This window comes from Peromyscus eremicus, chromosome 9 (assembly GCF_949786415.1).
Source record: "Peromyscus eremicus chromosome 9, PerEre_H2_v1, whole genome shotgun sequence".
In the NCBI taxonomy this organism is placed as follows: Eukaryota; Metazoa; Chordata; class Mammalia; order Rodentia; family Cricetidae; genus Peromyscus; species Peromyscus eremicus.
In genome coordinates this window covers 84,085,182-84,106,512 of record NC_081425.1, presented here as the reverse complement: position 1 = coordinate 84,106,512, position 21,331 = coordinate 84,085,182, and the positions used below count along the sequence as shown (strand labels likewise).

The following is a 21,331-nucleotide window of genomic DNA, read 5'->3' as shown; positions in this document are numbered from 1 at the left end:
ACTTGGGTCACTAAGGGCCACGCCCTTGAAGGGAACTCTAGATTCATATTCTCTCTCTCTCTCTCTCCCTCTCTCTCTCCCTCCCTCCTTCCCTCCTTTCTCCCTGAAACAGGATCTCATGGAGCCCAGGCTGGCTTTGAACTCCTGATCATCCTGCCTCCACGTCCCAGGTGCTGAGATCACAGGAATGTGCTACCGTTTGTGTCTGTTCCCCTCTTCCTCCTCTGTTCTCCAGATGTTAACTTTTTTATTGTTTTGAGATAGAGCCTTGTATGTGCCTAGGCTGGCCAGCAACGCTCTCTACAGCCTGGGCTGACCTCAGTTCTCTTACCTCTGACTCCCAGGCCCTGAGCTTACAGGCCTGGCCCACCATGCCTGGCTCTCTCATTTTCCTTCTGGGCTACCGTAAGGTAAGCAGACTTTCACCGATACAGGCACCCACCATGAGGTATTGCACCACCATGCTACCACAGTGTCAGAGCCAAGGAACCACAGGTTGTCCTCCGAAGCTGTGGGCCAAAATGGACGTTCCCTGTGTAAATATGAAATGTCCTCCATAGGCTCCTGTGTTTGAACACTCAGTCCGCCAGAGAGTAGCACTGTTTGAGAAGGTCAGGGGACCTTGAAGGGGTGGGGCCTAGCTGGAGGAAGTGGTCACTAGGGGACAGTCCTCCATAAATTAGGTCAGACAGACCTGCTTCCAGCTCCAGCTTCTGAGATCTGAGGAAGCCACGTTACAAACTCCTACCACCCGTGACCAAGTAATCCCAACTACCATGCCTGCCCCACCATGATGGGCTGTACACTCTCAGACCACAGGTCTACATAGACCCTTCCCCCGTTGTCACGGTGACGAGAAGAGGAGATCTTGAGCCATGACCCCTGACTTAGGACATCCCTGGATTTTAAACTACACTCTGCCCCTCCTGAGGCCCTTTGCCCCAACATTAGCGTAGATTTCCCAAGGTGTCATGCCAACCAACTCTGTCCCACACCTGTCTCAACTGAGAGCCCCAGGAAGTTGCCCTCCTAACAGCCACGCCCTCCTCCCCTCCTTACAGCCACCTGCTTCTTAAGTAGTGGCTCATGAACTCAGAGACTAACAATCATCTTGGTTTACATGCTCGAATTTATTGTCCCGGCCCTTCCCACAAGCCCCGTTCTGGGCCCTTGTTCCAGACAATCCAGGCCTTCCCCTTCAGCAGCAGGTGGTATGTTTACTCAGAACAAGCTGGGGACAATATAGTCAGTATGGACACCATCAATTAGCCCTTCTCCATTGTTATGGACAAACCAGCAGAGGACCTTCGTGCCAACACTGGCATCCTTCCTGTAATCTTTCTGGGAGCCCCTGGGAAAAAAGAATGCACAGTGTGAGCCACGTGGCTGTGAGCATCAAGTGCCTAAGGATGGGGGAAGCTGGAGATTCTTTTTTAGTGGTTTTGCAGTGCTGGGATTGAATCCAGGGCCTCACATGTCCCAGGTAAGTGTCCAACCACTGAGCTACAGCCCTGCAACTAGCCCCTGAGATGGGATTGGTTTGTTTGTTTGACTTTTTAATGTTTAAGGCAGGGTCTCCTGTAGCCTAGGCTGGTCTTGAACTTGCTATATAGCCAAGGACCCTGAACTCCTGGTCTTCTTGGCCCACCCCCTAAGGGCTGAGATTATAGGCATACACCACCATGCTGGCTTGAAGTAGAAGAGCCTAGAATGAAGTCATGTGACTGTTTTTTTCTAGGGGGCCATCTCCGATCTATTCCTTGACTGGGAAGAGTCTAAAAGCGCCAAGACCTCAAAAAGAAATAAGGATTCCCCACAAAAATCAAGGGCCCACCCAACAAGGTGCCGTGCCCAGAGGGCTCTTTCCTTCTGTCTCGGTACTGGGTGGGGTGAGGGTGTCGGAGATGCCCGCTCACCTTGTGACAGTCAGCCGGTGGCGCTTCACCACCATTGTGGCATCTGGCTTTGTGGGGTCAGAGCCTGGGCGGATGTCAGAGACTTCAAAGTCAAAAGGGCGGAAGAATTGGCCTGGGAATGAAAACATTAGCGGTCAGCCTCTGCCTGTTGCCGTGGTGACACAACCTCCAGCCTTTCAGGATTGATGCAAAGGCTGAATGGGCGGGCATGTTGTGAACCGGGTACAGCGTGACTACGTGGCTTTGCACATCTACTTCCGGCAGTTCCCTGTGACTAAGCAGCCTGCAGTCTGAGCATTGCATACCCAGCAGCCCATGTGTCTGTGCTGACATCCGGTGACTGTCCACCACGTAGAACCCTAGGAAGTCCTGGTGAACCGGATGTTTCTTCCAAACCTGGTGTAGGACGATCACAAAGTTAACTCCATCTCCAAAGGAGACCACCATATTCTTCTTCCTGTTGATTGTTACAGACAGCCTAGGAGAGAAGAGGAGGTAGAGGCAGTGAGACCTAGTGGCCATGGTACTGGCCATCAGAGTCAAGGGCATTTCAGCAAGACCGTCCAAGCACAAGTCACCTGAGGGCACACAGATACCAAACACTCCTCAGAGTTGGGATAAGGCTGCCACAGATACGTCATCCATGTCCTAAACAGAATGGACCTCGTCCCCTCTGTGGGCAGGAAAGAGGCCTAGGAACCCAGAGGCCTGGGCCCAGCTCAGGCTCTGTGTGATCCTGGGCAGGATTTCTGAGCCTCAGGGAAATAGTACTCTTACCCAGCACACTAAGCTCTGGAAATTCCAAAATCAGAAAAAGCTAAAACGCTTTGGGACTAGAAGGGTCAGCAAGAGAAAATGCAAATGGGGTTGTTGTTGTTGTTGTTACTTAATCCTGCCCTCCTCCTCCTGCCTTCCCTCCTCCTTCTGCCTTCCCTCCTCCTCCTGCCTTCCCTCCTCCTTCTGCCTTCCCTCCTCCTCCTGCCTTCCCTCCTCCTCCTGCCTTCCCTCCTCCTCCTGCCTTCCCTCCTCCTCATGCCTTCCCTCCTCCTCATGCCTTCCCTCCTCCTCATGCCTTCCCTCCTCCTCCTCATGCCTTCCCTCCTCCCTTCCCTCCTCCTCCTGCTTTCTCCTCCTCCCTTCCCTCCTCCTCCTGCCTTCTCCTCCTCCTCATGCCTTCCCTCCTCCTCCTGCCTTCCCTCCTCCTCCTGCCTTCCCTCCTCCTCCTGCCTTCCCTCCTCCTCCTGCCTTCCCTCCTCCTCCTGCCTTCCCTCCTCCTCATGCCTTCCCTCCTCCTCCTGCCTTCCCTCCTCCTCCTGCCTTCCCTCCTCCTCCTGCCTTCCCTCCTCCTCATGCCTTCCCTCCTCCTCATGCCTTCCCTCCTCCTCATGCCTTCCCTCCTCCCTTCCCTCCTCCTCCTGCTTTCTCCTCCTCCCTTCCCTCCTCCTCCTGCCTTCCCTCCTCCTCATGCCTTCCCTCCTCCTCCTGCCTTCCCTCCTCCTCCTGCCTTCCCTCCTCCTCCTGCCTTCCCTCCTCCTTCTGCCTTCCCTCCTCCTCATGCCTTCCCTCCTCCTCATGCCTTCCCTCCTCCTCCTGTCTTCTCCTCCTCCCTCTCCTCCTCCTCCCTTCCCTCCCTCCCTTCTTTCCTGCTTATTTTTAAATTAATTTTTATATTTTTAAGTAAAAAAAAATCATATTCATACAATATATATTTTATCACGTTTCCTCTTTCCCAACTCCTTCCAGATCTTCGCCACCCAACAATACATTCTCTCCCTCCGTTCCTCCCCCCCCCACAAATATAAATAAATACACAAACAAAAGTCAGAACACGTCTCTCCAGAGATGGCTCAGAGGTTAAGAGCTTGGCTGCTCTTCCAGAGGTCCTGAGTTCAATTCCCAGCAACCACATGTGGCTCACAACCATCTATAGTGAGATCTGGTGCCCTCTTCTGGCCTGCAGGCATACATGTGGACAGAGTATTGTATACATAATAAATAAATAAATCTTTAAAAAAAAATCAAACGCCGGGCGGTGGTGGCGCACGCCTTTAATCCCAGCACTCGGGAGGCAGAGCCAGGTGGATCTCTGTGAGTTCGAGGCCAGCCTGGTCTCCAAAGTGAGTCCCAGGAAAGGTGCAAAGCTACACAGAGAAACCCTGTCTCGAAAAACCAAAAAAAAAAAAAAAAAAAAAATCAAAACAGAAACAAGCAAAAGACCAATAAGACGGAAAAAAAAAAATGCTAAAACAAGAGACGACAAAACAAAAGATCCACAAAAACCAAAACAAAACATGGATTCTGTTTTGGATGGCTAACTACTCCCGGGCATGGGGCTGCCCTGGAGCATGGTTGATGTACCCAACGACACGCCACTGGAGAAAACTGATTCTTCCTTTGCCATTGGGCACCAATTATAGACAGCTTCTTGGTTAGGGAGGGACTTTGAGTCTGCTTCCCCTTCTCAGTGCTGGACCTCATCGGGCTTGAACCTGTGCGGGTCTTGTATGTGTGGCTACCGTCTCTGTGAGTTCACATGCTAGCCTAGAACTTCCCATGTAACCCACGCCGACCTGGAACTTGTGGTATCATCCTGGTTCTGCCTCCCAAGTACGTGTTTGCCATCATACCCAACCATCCTTTCCGTTTAGGATCGGGTTCTTGCAAGGGTTGGTAAAATGGCTCATTGCATAAGGTGCCTTTCTGCGCAAGCCTGATGGACTGAGTTCAACCCCCAGAACCCACATAACTCATGCGAAAGGAGGAGAAAACGGACTCCATAAAGTTCTCCTATTTTTACTGACCCATATGTGTTGTTCGCACACACACACACACACACACACACACACACACACACACACACATCATAATAAATGACATTTCAGAAATGGTGTCCTGCTATGTTGCTAAGGATGTTCTTAAACTTGTGGCCTCATGCAGTCCTTTGACCGTAGGCCTCCCAAGCAGCTGGACTGTGTGTACCACTACACCTGGCTTCCATTGAATGCTTTCATCCGGCCAGGGCTTCCCTCAAAGTGGGTCCTGCACGCTGTCCAGGTACAAACTGGCTCTGACAGGAGTCCCAAGGATTGCTGCCCTATTGCACAGTTACCCTCCTGTGCTAACTGAATTCAGGCCATCAGTCTCTCCGGTGATTCCTGTGAATGTCCTGAAGTTGGTCCAAATCCTTCTAGTGTTTCCCTACCTCCTCAGGCTGCAATTGCCCTTGGAGCTATTGCAGAGAACTTACCCAGTCTGTGTGACTGTAACTGTGTCTAGCCAACGGAACGTGCTCAGTGCTTCCCCATTCCCCAGAATGATCTTCTCTGTGGTCACCTCAATCCGGAAGTCCATCCAAGCATTGGTAATGCCCAGTTTGCCAAAATAGGTTTTCCCTGTCCTGGAGGAAGGGCCACTTCCCTTGTCTCCGATGATCTGTCCAGTCACAGTGATGCCTGCCAGAGGGTTGGGGCAAGAAGCAAGATCAGTGAGGTCCTCAGGTCCATGCTGGCCTGCAGGGATGTCTTCCCCTTCAGTGAGGCATGCAGAAGGGAAGCAGAGGCAGGGCCCCAAGGAAACACTAGGGCGTCAGAGACAAATCCTGTTCTAGAAGCTCAGGCCTGGGGCATGCTGGAACACGGTGGGTCTTCCCTCCTTCCCGGGTCAGGGAGTGTTGTGAGAGGAACCTGCTCCCCGTGTATAGTCTGGTACCACCCTCAGGGTCAGGCTGCCCAGGTCTCCTTCTCTCTCTAGTACCGAGTACTGAGTCTGGCTCGTCAGTAGCTCCCACCTCCCTTATGCAGAGTGTTCTGCAGATGAAGATGGATGATTACCAGGCAGAGTGAGGAGGACCCGGTCCATGAACTCACCTGGGCACTCAGACCCCTACAGAAAGAACCCCAGCCTGTGGCCCCACCTGTGACTGGGTCCTGAATAAGGCGCAGCACGGTGCCAGGCTTCTCGTCAATGTTGAAGCAGATGGAGTCATTTTTTCCTGGGACTTGGATGATGAAGTGCGGGTCCCCGTCCACTAAGGGCACATCAGGGAATGAGCTGCCTCCGAGGGCCTTTCCCTGGACCACAGGCCTTCCTAGGCCAATTCACCCTGTGGGCAGGAGCAACGCACCCACAACCCTGCACCTTGACCAGGGAGGAGCCAAGGAACTCACCATAGTAGTAGGGGGTGGGAGAAGACTGTTGGCTGGCTGTGGAGTAAAAGGGAGACCAGGTTGAATGCAGCAAGCTGTCCTGGAGTGATCTGGGGCCTCCACTCATAGTCTGGCTTATTATGCCTCTCCTATTTTGACCCCACCGCCCCCCCACCGCCCCGCGATGATTTCATTCCTCTGTCCCCTCCACAAGCATTCAACTTCCCCAGGACACGTGGTCAATCTTCCTGTGACAGAGGTTGATTTGGAACCACTACCAAAGGGAACAGTGTAGGGAAGCTCTTAGCAGTGGGCAGGGCTGGTCGTGGCAAGCATCATTTACTCACTCAAGTAGGCCATGGATGAGGTCACAGAGGTGGCTAGTAAAATGGCAAAAGGCGGTCATGAGCAACAGGTAAGGGCTCCCCTCCCCCCTCCCCCCCCCCCCCCGCCATCCCCCCCTCCTGCCACCTTGTATTTTCCATCAGCCTGGAGGCTACTGGTCCCCACTGGGGCCTTCACATTGGCAAACGTGCCTAGGCGATCCCTTTACAGGGCTGTTGGTAGGATGAGTGTGTCATTTTAATGCTAGGAGCATATTTTTGAGGTGGCTGAAATTCGAATCTATTGAGTCATCAGCCTCCCTGTTGTAAGCAATGTTCACAGACCTCTGTCTTGAACTCTTTGGTCCCCAGATGGAATAGGGTGAGACCCATCCTATTGTGTCCGTCCTTCGTGGTTGGTAGCTGTTAACACATATGTGCCACAATTGCATCTAACAGGGCTTCTCTGGGGGGAAATGGTGGCTTAAAGGACTTCTGCTCTTTAGAGATGCAGGCGGGCAGCTTGGCAGGGGCTGAGTCTTGCCCAGTGTTGGTGGGCTGGAGGGGTACAATGTTCTCATTTTACCATGAGAGAAATGTGGAGTGCCCTGGTTCCCAGAGACTATCAGCAGGGCACTGGGCCCAAGCTGCCTAGACCTATGTCCCAGATCGGCTACTGCCTGAGTCCTCTCTGGGTCTTGGGCTCTCACTCCAAAATGAGAATTGTAAAGGACTCCTGTGAAGGTTGCTGGGGGTTATGTACAAGTGCTTCACGTTGCTCATTTTTGCAGAAAAGAGGACACTGTCATTGATTGGCCCATCTTGAGATTGGGAAGCCAAATGAGATTCTAAGGAGTGAGCCTGAAAGGTCTCTCAGTCTATCTCCCTCCCTTCCCCCCCCCCCCCACGCTCCATCCCGGGAAGCTTACCTTCTAATATGCAGGCACAGTGAGGGAGGGGGAAGAAAGATGCTTTAGACGTAGACCACTGACCAGGGCCATTGCAACCAATGAGAATGGTCCATGGCCTGGCTTAGAGCTAGCTTTATCCCCTAGGGTGTTCCCTGGAACCAAGAACTCCTAGAAAACATGGACTTTGACTCCCATGCCTCTCAGTGCCAGGCTCCCCATGAAGTTGCTATACACATTTGGGGTTCCTCTGGTGAGTACAGTCTAGGGTCCTGTTGAAGATGTTTGGTCTCAGCTTCTAGCTGTTAGGGCCTCTTTTCCTCACAGATCCCAGGTCCCTGGTAGTCTGTTCCAGGTATAAATTTGGGGTTTGAAGTACCTCTTGTCTAACTGAACCCTTCTGTGCTGGAGCTGAAGTCCTTCCCTTGACTTGGCCCTAGACCGTGTGCTCTCTTGGCTTCCATCCCTTGAGAGACTTAGAGACTCTGCCTAGACCACACCCCATGCCTCTGCTGACCACTTCTCTCTTGCCATACCCCTTCAGATGCTTCCAAACCTGCCTCCCTTCAAAAGATCTGGTGTCTCCAGCCTAGCCAGGTCCTCTGCTGCAATTCTAGGGCACAGGGTCTTAGAAGAGGGGGATTCTAGATTCTGGCCTCCTCTCCCTGTGCTCACCTTCCCCAGGCTTGTCTGCAACGGCTGTCTGGTCCTCATTGTCCTCAGGCTTGGTCACCACCATGGAGGTCAGTGGAGTCACAAAGTGGTACTTGAGGGACAGCTCCAGCGCCTGGGCTGTGAGATTCTCCTTCTCCTCCCCGTAGGCGTTCTTGCTATGAGGAGGAACAGTTCAGAGAGTCAGCCCAGAACATGACATCCTGCTTCCTTTCACAGGTAATTCCCCAACCAGACCAGAATCTCCAGGGACAGCTCAAGAACAACCCCCCACCACGTACACACATACTGCCTACATTGTTGTCCTGCTCAGTGGAGCTCACTGGGGGGGAAATACCAGTTCACCAGCTAGCTCCCTGAAGCATATGGACAAACTATTTCCTCTCTAGGAGTCAGTTTTTCCACCCATAAAATACAAGGGACTCGGGGTGGCTACTGTTATAATCGCTTATGATAGTAACCATATGGCAGGCACTTGGCCTGTGCCAAATTTGCTGGGACTTTATAGCTTTGTTCTTCCTAAAGAAATGCTCTCGTTGCTGGGTGGTGGTGGCGCACGCCTTTAATCCCAGCGCTTGGGAGGCAGAGGCAGGCGGATCTCTGTGAGTTCGAGGCCAGGCTGGTCTCCAAAGCGAGTTCCAGGAAAGGCACAAAGCTACACAGAGAAACCCTGTCTCGAAAAACCAAAAAAAAAAAAAAAAAAAAAAAAAAAAAAAAAAAAAAAAAAAAGAGGAAAGAAAGAAAGAAAGAAAGAAATGCTCTCATTGCCCTCTCAAGATGCCCAGCTCCACCCTCTGGAGCGGTATTGGGTTTGTCACTCATCATGACTGCCCCCCCCCCCACCATGTCACTGCTAGTCCACCTCCCTGTCACTGTGTGGTGCTGATAGGGAGAGCAGAGCTGAGGTCTCCCCTGCCTAGAGGCACTCTCAGGCCTCTGCCCTTGGCGGTGCTTGCCTGCTTGAAATGGTGAGCAGGGGTAGGACACAAGGAAACTTTTTCTCTTAATCTGGACCAAGAAGAGGACAGAGCAGCAAGAATGCTCATGGGAATGTCCTGCCTCAGTGTGTGGCTGTCTTCCGCCTCTGGCCCTATCGGAACACCGCCAGAGCTGGGGTGGGTGTTAGACAGCTAGGCGGTCCGCAAGGCGAGGGTAGGTCGACTCACCGTTTCTCCAGTAACTGCTCTATAGTGAGGTAAGCCCAGAGCCGCTCGATGTAGTTCCCAAAAATGTAGCCTTGCTCCTTCAGAGCTGCGTCCATTTCCTTCATGTCCACTTCCTCTGTGAAGGTCAGGTCATTCAAGGCCTAGGTAGGGAATAGGAGCAAGTAAGGGACTTGAGAGCTGGACCATGGAGTTATGTGGGCTAAGCTCAGCGGATGCCACACCTGGGCCACCAGCAAGAAGGCTGGGGTCCATCACTGCTGACCCTTCACTCCCAGCACACCCCAGGCATCAGTTTCCACTCACCCCATGGCCCTTCACATCTGCTTTAAAGTTGTTCATGTCGCTGTCCACCAGGCGTCCCGCTACAACAATCTCAGAGCCGTCGTAGAAGTGGGGGTAATTGTTTTTGGTGAGGTCCAGGATGGCGTTCTCGGGATACTCCACCTCCACGTTCGTCAGCAGTGGGTTAGCCACCTCCTCATAGAAGCCCTGTAAGTCAGATCGGGACTCAGCCATCTCAGACCTCCCTGCCCCAGGCTAGACATGGAGAAGCCTGGGATAGGTCCGTCCCACAGATGCTACGAGGTGACATTTAGTCCCCAAGGGCTGAGCCAATCCTTTCCTCTGGTCTTTACTTCTAAATGGCCCTGACAGTGCCCTGGAGTCTAGGGGAGCCCTCCCTGTGCTCCCGCTCTTAAAGATGAGAGAGAACAGGAGCAAAGGACAGAATTCTTGGCACAGAACTTTGAATAAAGAAATATTAGCCAGAAAAAGTGATGTGTGCCAGAGGGGAAGAAAGCCTGGGGTCCCCTACAAATGAGGGTGCTGCCAACCACCTGGGGGAGGCGGCCAGCTTCAGAGCGAACAGTGAGACACGCAGCTACATTTGGCTAGCGGATATTTTTAAATATTATTTTAGTATTACAAAGGTCTGTTATGGGTCAAATTGGTACTGCATTCCCAAAGCCCTTTTGCTGTCCTAACCCTCATACTGCAACCTTATTTGGAGGTAAAATCTTTACAAAGATAATCCAGTGATGTCATGAAGTTGGGCCCTAATCCAATATGCCTTGTGTCCTCATAAAAAGAGGAAATTGGATGCAGACACACAACGAAGGAATGTGTGGGAAGGCCCAGGGAGAAGAGGACCGCGACAAGTCAAGAATGGAGGCCTAGGGCCTGGAGAGACAGCTCAGCAGGTAAGAGCACTCGCTGCTCTTCCAGAGGACCTGGGTTCAATTCCCAGCACCCACATGGCAGCTCACAACTGTCTGTAACCTGTTTCAGGAGGTCTGACACGCTCATAAGGACATACATGCAGGCAAAATACCAATGCTCTTAAAAGAAGAAGGAGAAGAAGAAGAAGAAGAAGAAGAAGAAGAAGAAGAAGAAGAAGAAGAAGAAGAGACCTATACAGACCTTTCCCTCAGAGGGAACCAACCCTGTCATACGTGGAACCTCTAAGACAGTGAGACAAGTGTTTCTGTTGTTTAAGCCACCTCATCAGTGGTCATATACTTTTTATGACAGACTCAGTAAACTATAGTCCTGTGCAATATTTGGGCATATTTACATAAAAGTTCCTCATTTCTTATGAGATGTATACATTTAGCTGGATGTCTTATGTTTGATCTGCCAGACCCGCGGAGGAAGCAGCTCTGTTTTATGGAGATTAGAACAAGAGGCAGCCAGAGGTAGATTGCAATGGAAAGTTGTCACATGGTGGAAACGGTTGCCTGAGAAGTAGCGTGCAAGGCGAAACATACCTGCAGCTGTAAGTTGGCATCAGAATCTTCATAAATGCGCCGGGCAAGCCCATTATTCTCCAGGGCCATCGTCTCCAGGAAATTATAATTCAGATTGTCGCCAAAGCCCAGGTTATACAAAGGGAACTTGCCCCCGATGGCATTCCGGACATTCTCCTGGATCTTTTGAGGTCTGCTCTCACCTGTAGAGAGTGCTGCTCATTCTGGGAACCATTTATACCAGCTCTGTCTGGGGAGATCTGACTCTTGATACGCACAGCTGGTAGGGATCCTTGGCAAGGAGAGGCATGTACCTGCCTTTGAGGGGCTCACAAGATGCTAGGGGACCCCAGGAAAAGATGTCTAGGGTCTTGTAGTGAGCCAACTATAGAGTCAAGAAGGCAGGCATGCTGTGGGATGTTCTGTATGGCAAATGTGTTGCTAATTAGTCAATAAATAAAACACTGATTGGCCATTGGCTAGGCAGGAAGTGTAGGCGGGACAAGGAGGAGAATAAAACTGGGAAGTGGAAGACTGAGTCAGAGAGACACTGCCAGCTGCCACGATGACAAACAGCATGTGAAGATGCCGGTAAGCCACGAGCCACGTGACAAGGTATAGATTAATAGAAATGGATTAATTTAAGGTGTAAGAACAGTTAGCAAGAAGCCTGCCACGGCCATACAGTTTGTAACCAATATAAGTCTCTGTGTTTACTTGGTCGGGTCTGAGCGGCTGTGGGACTGGCAGGTGAGAGAGATTTGTCCTGAATGTGGGCCAGGCAGGAAAACTCAAGCTACACAGGCAGGCAGGCAGGCACTTTGGGTTTAATCCTCCCTCTCCCTCACCAGTATTGGCATCCCCGTCTGTCAACATGATGAGGATGGAGGTACTCCTCTCTGGGACAAGGTGCCGCTCCCGGGCATCTTTCAGCATATGGATGCCCCTCAGAAGCCCATCATTGATGTTGGTCACTGTATAGAGACAGAGAGACAGAACCACTGGGGTGGGGGTGTCCTTAGGGTGGCGATGAACAAGGCTATTGAAGTGAAGGAGAATGGGACAGTAGACCCTGCTCTTGTACCAAGGACTGTGCCAGCCTGTGCATAGACGTACTCAGTAAACATTGTCATAGTGGATGACTAGTGCAGGCTTTCACACAGGCATCAAAGGGGTGCTAAGAGGTTCTAGGCATGTGGTGATCATAGCAATTTGGTAAGCAGTCAGGTGGAGGTACCAGGAGTGGAAAGAAAGTGGTATAGACGTCATGTATGGTTTCCATAGGAAACACGGTCAAGAAGGGTTCTCTGTTGCCCTACCATGCTGAGACGTGTGAGCACCAGGATCATGGTTAGAAATGCTAAGAATGGGTCTCCCTAGGCTGCACAGAAGTCAGCCCTGATGTCTTGTTTTCAAGCCTGAGGTCTTCCCCGAGGGAGAAGCATGCCAGAGATGGGCTACTGATGCAGGAAAAGGAACGGGTAGAATACTCATCGGCGCCAACTTACTTCCTCTGTCACGGATGTTCTTCACAAACATCCTCGCCTCTTCAAGGTTTGCAGGGGTGGCCTGAACTAGGCTGTCTTTCCAGGTGGTCACATCGGTGCTGAACAAAATGAAATTCAGATAGTCATCTTCTTTCATGTCATCCAGGATTTTGAGAAGGGCGTCTCTGGTCTGGGGAAAAAGGAGAGAAACAGACCACAAAGCTGAGCCATGAGACAGAAGTGAGTCAGGTTGCCTCCCAGCCTGACTGCGGAGCTCCTGCTGTCTTTATGAGTAAGCATTGCCCAAGGCCCCCCAACTCCCTGTGAAAGTGTGTAAAGGCTTGGAGTATCCTTACATTCTGTCTCATTCCTCCTTTTCCACCAGAAATACTAGCATTGTCCCACTTCAGAAAAAAAAAAAAAAAAAGAATCTCCCAGCCTGGTCTACAGAGCGAGCTCCAGACAGGCAGAGAGAGCTGTTACACAGAGAAACCCTGTCTCGAAAACACCAAAACCAAACCAAACCAAAACAACCCCCTCAAAAAAAAAAAAAAAACCCAAAACCACAACAAACAAGCAAACAAACAAAAATCTTCCTCCTCACTGGGCGATGGTGGAGCACGCCTTTAATCCCAGCACTCGGGAGGCAGAGGCAGGCGGATCTCTGTGAGTTCAAAGCCAGCCTGGTCTCCAGAGTGAGTTCCAGGAAAGGTGCAAAGCTACACAGAGAAACCCTGTCTCAAAAAACAAAACAAAACAAAACAAAAAAAACCCCAAACAACAACAACAAAAAAACTTCCTCCTCACATCTCTATACCCCAGTGCTGCCTTGGATGCTGGGAGGGTTTGGTGGGGGCTAACCTGATGGATTTTCCGACCAGCCATGGAGCCGCTGATATCAATCACGAAGACTATGTTCTTAGGCACCACTGGAAGGCCTTGAGGTGCGAAGAAGTGCACAAAGTAGCCATTGACGACCTGCCAAGGTGGGAGAGAGATGGGGGCCAGTGCCCATTAACAGTGCCTCTTCTCGCAAGCAGAAGCCAGAAGTTTGTCACTGGAGGGGAAAAGAGTCCCATTTCCACTCTCCAAAGGACCAGGAGGTGCTAAAGATGGAGGAGAGGGATGCAGCTACAGCCCCCTAGGATACGGAGCCTCTGCCCATCATGATGATGGGTTAGCAAGCCTGGTAGAGCCATGGACCTGTACCTGCACGTTGCCTGGAGACTCTCTGTTCACGTCATAGATGATGTTGAAGTCCCCATTGAGGAGGGAGTCTGTACACGTCGGGCATGAGCGTTGTTGGTCTAAGCTGGGCTTGAAAGACACGTGCCCCTGGGGAGGAAGGAAGAACCTCACTCATCTTGGCCAAGGCTTCCCACTGGCAGACAAGGGGGGAAAATCCCTCCGACAACACAGAGGTGAGGGCTTGGCCTGAATCAGATGCCAGTTCCCCACGGATGAAGCTGCTCCCAGGCCCCACCTTTCTGAATTCCTCCCTCCCTGGGTGATCAGAACCTGCCCAGGGCGGGGGTGGTTGCCATTTTCATATAGCCTTTCCCCTAGCCTTTCCCCTCTCTTTTGGCGGCCTCATCCTTAACCCTTTAGCTCAGCACCAGAAATTACTTGGGCATCCGAGTGTTGCCCCATATGAGAGAACTTTGTGTTGAGTGCTTTTGCACATTGGAGTTGGTACCCAAAGGAGGGGGAGAAGGGATGAGAGCGAGGAAGAGAGTGTTGGAGGGAAGGAGGCTGGGACAACACCCCCAGAAGCCAGCAGCTCTCTTGAATGTAAGCTCTTTGAAAGTCTCTCTGGAGAACCCAGATGACTGGGCTTTGATGTTTATATTTTCTCATCCACTTCCCATCGGCCTCCCTGAGATCATGCCCTGGAATAGCTGGGGGGCTCTGTGACTGGAGCCAACTGCCCAGCACCAAGAATTGGCATTCTCTTTAATCCTTCATCCCTTAATGTGGAGTCAGCAAAACTAGCCTCAGTTTCTGGATCTGCATCCCATATCCTATCCATTTGCCAAGGTAGAATGGATCTGGGCTTTATAAATGGCTTCCCTTCCCCCTTTGTCCTGGTAGAGGTGAGACCCCAAATCTTCTAGCAGGTCAGCCTCAGACCCCTGCCTTCAGTACCCTCCCTGATGACCCAGTTGACTGAGACATCACAGACTGATAAGCCCCACCGTGCTGAAATCAGCAAGGTCCAGGCTGATGTTCTACCCCCTGCACCCCAAGCCCCAGAGGCATCTACACCACCTTTTTCCCTGAGAAGGACTTGGTGAGGGCGCTTCCCAGGAGGTCGTTGGTGATGAACGAGGCCTCAGCATCCAGCATGCTGATGCCCTGCGGCTCGAAGATGTGTGCATCAATCTGAAATGGCCAAAGGAAGGAGATGGCATACTGGGAGCCACGCAGAGGTCTAGGACACAGCCCGGGGGAATGACATGGGTCTGTGACGATACAGGGACCTTCAAGACAATAGTGAGGGCTACTAGGAAAGTGACCGCAGGAACTGTTAGAAGGGTCTGGCAGAGCAAAGCATTTCCATCGTCTGTCTGCCATCGACGCCAAGTTCCACAAGCACGGAACTTGCTTTTCCTTTTAGCCTTGATGGAGGTGAAACGGACCAGTTGCAAGTGTTTCAGAAGCTCTCGTGGCGCAGTCCTCAAGGGCCCCAGCGCTAAAGCCTCCTCCCCTGGGCCCCCAGTTGCTGGAGAAGGAAAGCCATTGTGCTTTTTCCAACCCCCCTTGGCCAAGTACAGGGGCCAGGACTTGGAGACGCATCCTTGGCTCCGCTCTGTGATTTGCCCCTCCTACTCCGGCCGGCACCCACCGCCCTTCCCCGGCCGGGCTCTCTGTGGTTCCGGGCAGGGGCTGAAGGAATGGCTGCTTACCTCAAAGTGTCTGACCAGTTGTTTGGGCTGGACCTTGATGTACATCTCGTACTTGCCCTTGTGCCTCTTGAGCAGCTCCTCATAGGTTAGCTCAAAGGTGACCTTGCTGCCGGCAGCCACGTTGACGGACACTGTGAACTTCTCCAGTTTCCTCCCAGAGGCCCTTGGGTAGGGTGCAAGACAGTACTTAGCAAAAAGACTTCAGGAACCTATCCTTCCTCGGCCCTGGGTTCAAGTCTCAGCTCTTAGGTGAGAGACCTCCCTACCTGTTCTAAACCTCGTTGGCTCTAAAATGGGATGCTCGGGGGATACACACAGCTTGCTACAACAATAGTCCCAGTTGTTGTTCGCCTCTCTCAAGGCCCAAGGTCCACACTTACTTGACCAAACCAGCTGTCTTGCCCTGGGACACAGCCTTTTCATACTGCTTCTGGGCAACTTCTTTCTCCTTGATGTTCCCAGGGTAGGTGACACCATCAATGGTCCTACAGATAGAGAGTTTAAGGGAAGGGACTGTCCCACTGGGCCAGATGCCCCTCCGGAGATAAAGCCAGCCGCTCTGGTGGCACCCACAAGGTGAAGTTGGTAATGAAGGCTGTCTTGGGCAGTTCCACATCGAAGGAAACTTCCTTGGCCTTGTCTGCACGATTGACAGCCCTCGTGGTGACAACATTGTGAGCAAAGCGGGAGGTCACCTTGCAGCTGATCTTGGTACTGTAGACCTCAATGCCATCAACCACCTGCGGGAGAGGTGGGCAAGGATCACTGGTGGTGATCAGCCAGAATGCACCCTGGGAAACCCGGTCATGAGCCTGGCTGCTTCCCTTCCAAATGCTCCCGTGTGGGCTCTGAAGTCCTGGGTCCCTTAGTTCTCCTAGTCATCCACACTGGATGTCTGGACAGTGTCCTTTGTCCCACATTCAGTTGGCTACCACAGTGCTTACGCCCTGTCTGCTTAACGCTGTAGTCTGCACACAGCCGGTGAGATCTTGTTAGAACCCAGCTCTGACCCAGCCCCTCCCCCCAAGGAAAGCCTTCCCAGGGCTCCCCTTTGCCCTGGTCCTAGATTCCCCTAGAAGAGCCCTGCCTCTCCATATGGGACTTGTATCACATGGGGCTCTGCCGGGATGGGGCAGTGGACTGTTTTCTGGCTCTGGGGGGTGCTGCCATTGTGATCTGTACCTTCAGCAAGTGAGCGACTGCTCCATTCTGCCCCTCCCTACCCAGTCTGTATCGTACTGGAAGTTCTTACCCCTTCTGGGAGGCTCCGTTTCTGTAAATATAAAGATAAACAGGTGTCAGGACAAGCATGAGGCTACCAATGGCCTGGGAGCAGGTTCTGGGCTAGGGCCAAGTCTTAGAGGCACACACAGGTCCCTCCAGGACATGTGTTAAAGAGGGACTATGAATAGATGGAGAAAGGGGTATGTCAGCAGGTCCCCTGTGGAGGGGACGATAGAAGTGACCCTGTACTGTCTCATGCTCGTACGCCCCCAACTCATTCGGCCTCTCAGTCTGCCCTCCCTGGCCCCTGGTCCCTCTAGTTAGCTTCCCAGAACACCCACCCACTCATCAGGCTCAATTAGCATTTTGTAGAGGCCTCTGCACCTGCCTAAGGTGGGCCTTCGTAGGTCGCAGTGAGACGTTCACAATTCATCATCTAACTGACAGGTGGGGAAACTGAGGCCTGGGAGTTTGAAAAGCTCTGCTCTGGGTTAAACAGCAAGCTAGTTTATCAGTCCTATCTGTAGCTCTGTTCTCTAGAGTCCAGCATTGTCCCAGTAACACAATGTTCAGTCCTCAGCCTTCCCCTCCCCGCCAGCTCAGGGGACTTGGATGGACTTTGTTGCCTATTTGAGCCTCAAAGTTCTGATATCAAATAGGAAGTTAGACTCACCCCTAGCAGCCGGAGGGGGCTTCTCTGGAAGCCAGAGGTCTCCAAGGCAGAGAGCAGGGCCAAGACAAGGCAGGGCCACCACATAATCACCATTGCTGAGCACACAGGCTTGGCCCGCTCTCCTTATATACGCCAGCCCAGTGTTTTCCATGCAGGGTCAAGGACCTGCAGCATGGGGCCAGAGCCGCGGAGGCACACAGTGGCTCCGGGAACTGGGGGTGGGTGGAGTAACCACCCAGTGTGACTGTATGAAGAAGGCCCAGTGGGTACAATAAACAGTGTTGGGGCTTCACTCTGGAGTCTGGAGGCCCTCAGGAAAGCAGACGCTGTGTGAAACAAGTGACCCCTGGCCTCCTGGGGGTGGATGATGAAGATGGCGTGAGCTGCATTTGGAACAGCTGGCATCTCCACATCTAGGGCTCGATGCTTTTGTCCTTACCACCCACATCGGCCCTAGTCTGGGCCTGGATCCCAGCTCCAGCCCCCACAAGGCAATCACTCTCCAGCTGGACCCCCCATGGCTGGGCCCTTCGCTTCACTACCTGATGTGGCTGCCAGGGACCCATGAACTGAACAAACCCTGAGCCCTGTGACCTCACTCTCTCTGGGTCTGGCTCCAAATTGTTTTTCTGAGTTTATTCTCCCCCAATGGCGTCTTCCACGGCAAGTATCATCTCCTCCCTCTGCCTGTCCAAGGGCCTTGGCTCCCTCTTCCTTAGTAGACAAAAGGTGCTTTTAATAAAAAAAAAAAAAAATCAGCTCTGCCTGGCTCTCAGACTATCATCAAGTCCTAGTCATGTGGCCATTCACAGCATGATGGCGTATTTCGTTTTTAAGAATATATTTTATTTTAATTATGTGTATGTGTCCATTTATCTACATGGGGGTATGTGCACATGGTTTTAGGTGCCCAGCCCTGACATGGGTGCTGGGAGATAGACTCAGGTCCTCTGCAAGAGCAGTACAAGTTCTTTTCTTTCTTTCCTTCTTTCTTTCCTTCTTTCTTTCTTTCTTTCTTTCTTTCTTTCTTTCTTTCTCTCTCTCTCTCTCTCTCTCTCTCTCTCTCTCTCTCCTTTCTTTTTTCTTTTTTTGGTTTTCGAGACAGGGTTTCTCTGTGTAACAATCCTAGCTGTCCTGGAACTCTCTTTGTAGACCAGGCTGGCCTCGAACTCACTGAGATCCGCCTGCCTCTGCCTCCCGAGTGCTGGGATTAAAGGTGTGTGTCACCACCACCCGGCTGCAGTACAAGTTCTTAAGCACTGAGCCATTTCCCCAGTCCCAGGAGGCTCTCTGGGAGTCCATCCTGTTACCTTACGTTGAGCTTTATGTGATCAGGTCTCAATGTCCCTTTTTGGACAGGACAGGCCTTGTTATGCTCACTCTATGCCCCCAGGACACTGCCAAGGGCTTGGCACTTCAGAAAATAGCAGTCTTTCTGCATGAGGGCTGAGACCTCCTGAGCCACATCGGGTCCTGCCAGCCTCTGGCCTCTTCGGGACACATGCCTCATGCCCATTATGCCATGATTTCTGTGAGCACCCTGCATGTGCTGAGTGGAGTAGACCCTTGTCTACCGGGGCTGAGGCCAGCTACCTTATGGATGATGCTGTGTCCTCCACCAAAAGCTCTGGGCCTGACTACCAGATGCGCAGAGCTCTGGTGACAGAGAGAGATGGCTGGAAGCAGAAACGGAGAGGTAGAATAAGTTACAGAAAGGCTTAGCCTGACGGTTGGAAGTGGCAGAAGACACAGAACAAAGATAGTCAGCAGAAATGGTGAAGTGACGGGGCCACTGCTGCGCGCACGTGAGCGCGCACGCGCGCACACACACACACACACACACACACACACACACACTGATAAACAGCACCCATTCTTAAAACACACCAAGAGCTGAGGTGGAAAGATAATCTCTCAAAACCAGGCCTCTTTCTTGGCTCTGGGGATATCTCAGTCACATGGCCATCTTCAGCACCTGCTAGCCACTAGGGGTTGGGGTTGAAGTGAAACTTTCTCTCAGTGGCTCCTCCTCAGCACCCACAGCTGCCTGTGGAGCCTTCCCCTGACTCTTTTATTTGAACCACTGCCTCCTCCCTGGACACCCAGAGTTTGGGGAAAATGACAACTCAAAATGGGAATTGTACAGCTACTTAAGGATAGCCAAGGATTTGGAGAAAAACAGAATCATGCAACATTAGCATTACACAGACTCCATTAGATTTCTAGGTGTATCCACTGCCCACTCCTCAGGACGAGCAGGCTGACACAGCTAGTTGGCAGTCCTGCTTTCCCAGAATGCCTTTGGAGGTAAATTGATCTCTCAGCCTCCAGTGATCCCCACTTGCTGTTGAAGTATTCTGGGTTCCCCAACCCGGGTAGCCTTTGAGCTAAGCATCCATGATGGCTAATACTGTGAACTTGACAAGATCTAGGGTCACTGAAGAGACACGCCTCTTGGGGTACTTGTTAAGGCTTATCTAGATCAGGTTAGTTGAGGTGGGAAGACCCACATTAGATGTGGACATACCATTCCATGGGCCGGGATCCTGAGCTGAATTAAAAGAAAATAAGCTGAGCACAGAGATGATTGCTCACTGCTTCCTGACCCAGGATGCAATGTGACCAGCCGGCTCTTACTCCTGCCTGCATACCTTCCCTGACTCTGGACTGTATCTCCTTGAATTGTAAGCTAAAATAAACCCTGTCTGCCTTAAGTTGCTTTTGTTAGGGTATTTTATCACAGAAACTGTGTGTGACAGACTTTTCCTGGGAAGATACAACACACACACACACACACACACACACACACACACACACACACACACGATCTAATCACCAAAGAAAGAATACAACTGAAGTCCAACGTGGTGAACCAATGAGTTTTATTGGGTCACTTACAGGAGCAGAAATGACTCAAAGACAGCGGCATCACCAACGCCCATCCCAGCTTTGGTGGCAGCTCACAAAACCTAGAAACCTGGAGCACGTGACACAGCCTGAAGGCAGATCAATGGGTTGGGGAGTATCGTTTCTCAGGGGCTCAGCTGGTCTGAGCCTCTGGGCTTTGATGTTTAAAGTCCCACACCCGGCCCAGTGTCTCTCCCTCTCTCTGCTTGCTGCCTATGGACCAGGATGTAGAACTCTCAGGTGTTGTACCCACAGTCCCCCAAAGACCACCAAGAGACCAAATCCGATGCAAAAGCAAAGAGTCTTTGTATTGTTGCCAGTTAACTTGGGCCTCTCGGTCCATCTGACGCAGAAGCAGAGCAGGAGAGACCCCCAGCTAGCAATGGGGCAGGGCTTTTACAGGAGGTAAAGTGGGGGGAGGTCTCCAGACTACATAGGAACAGACTCAGGATTGATGTGCCTCCCCTCCGGAGGTACTGTTCTTGATTAGCTTGCAGCTGCAGGAAAACGGTTATCTCTTTCAGCGGTTGCTATGGTTACTACATTTTTTTCTTTACTATGAACCTGCTACTTGTAACTTTTAATTGACTTCTTTTACCATACGGGGACATCTGATGAGGTTTTTCTGTAAACTAGAGCTAGGCCCAAGGTCAGGGGCTCAAGGGCACATTATGCTATGCCAGGGGCCTGCATCCTGTTGGGTCTTTTCCACAGCCTGTCATGGCTGCAGAATCGCCAACCAAGGCAGGGGTCTAGGCAAGAGCCTGGGTTCCTCACAGGTACTGCTCCAGTGCCATGCCTGACTATTTCCATCCATGATGATCATGAACTAAAACTGTAAGCAAGCCCCCCAATTAAATGTTTTCTTTTATGAGTTGCCTTGGTCATGGTGTCTCTTCACAGAAACAGAGCAGTTACTTGGAAAAGGAGGACCCTAGCAAATCTGGTCAGTTTCAGGGACTTCCTGAAGCTATTTTGACTTGCTTACTTCTTGTCTTAATGAACTTCCCTGCAGGATAGAGTGTTTCAATCTCAGAGGAGTTATTACACAACTTTCAATTATGTGGAACTGTTTTTGCAGGCATAAAAGATCTAAGACTGAGTCTCCTACCATGCTTCCAGAGAGTTTTTGAGGCCTGTGCGTCAGGTCAGAGTAATGTGTGGCAGGGTCAGAATTCCTCCAAGGAGGCCCTGAGAAACCAGTCCGAAGCTCTGTGGGTGAGGTCTAAGTTGCAATGGAGATTCCAGGATATGGGAAG

The 21,331-nt window shown here is 51.6% G+C and overlaps 1 protein-coding gene across 1 annotated transcript; it reads right to left on the bottom strand.

Moving 5' to 3' along the window:
* Window positions 1-1,111: 1,111 nt before the first annotated feature.
* Window positions 1,112-17,321, bottom strand: Itih3 (inter-alpha-trypsin inhibitor heavy chain 3). Its single transcript, XM_059273940.1, has 21 exons — window positions 17,166-17,321; window positions 16,521-16,541; window positions 15,842-16,008; window positions 15,649-15,753; window positions 15,269-15,431; window positions 14,631-14,744; window positions 13,572-13,697; window positions 13,224-13,340; window positions 12,384-12,552; window positions 11,724-11,849; window positions 10,897-11,078; window positions 9,434-9,619; window positions 9,131-9,270; window positions 7,968-8,122; window positions 6,409-6,441; window positions 6,083-6,118; window positions 5,830-5,943; window positions 5,164-5,368; window positions 2,222-2,394; window positions 1,917-2,028; window positions 1,112-1,351 (listed from the first exon to the last, which is right to left on the bottom strand). The coding sequence occupies exons 1-21, from the start codon at window positions 17,256-17,258 to the stop codon at window positions 1,222-1,224; spliced, it is 2,667 nt and encodes an 888-aa protein (XP_059129923.1). The 5' UTR covers window positions 17,259-17,321; the 3' UTR covers window positions 1,112-1,221.
* Window positions 17,322-21,331: the final 4,010 nt, after the last annotated feature.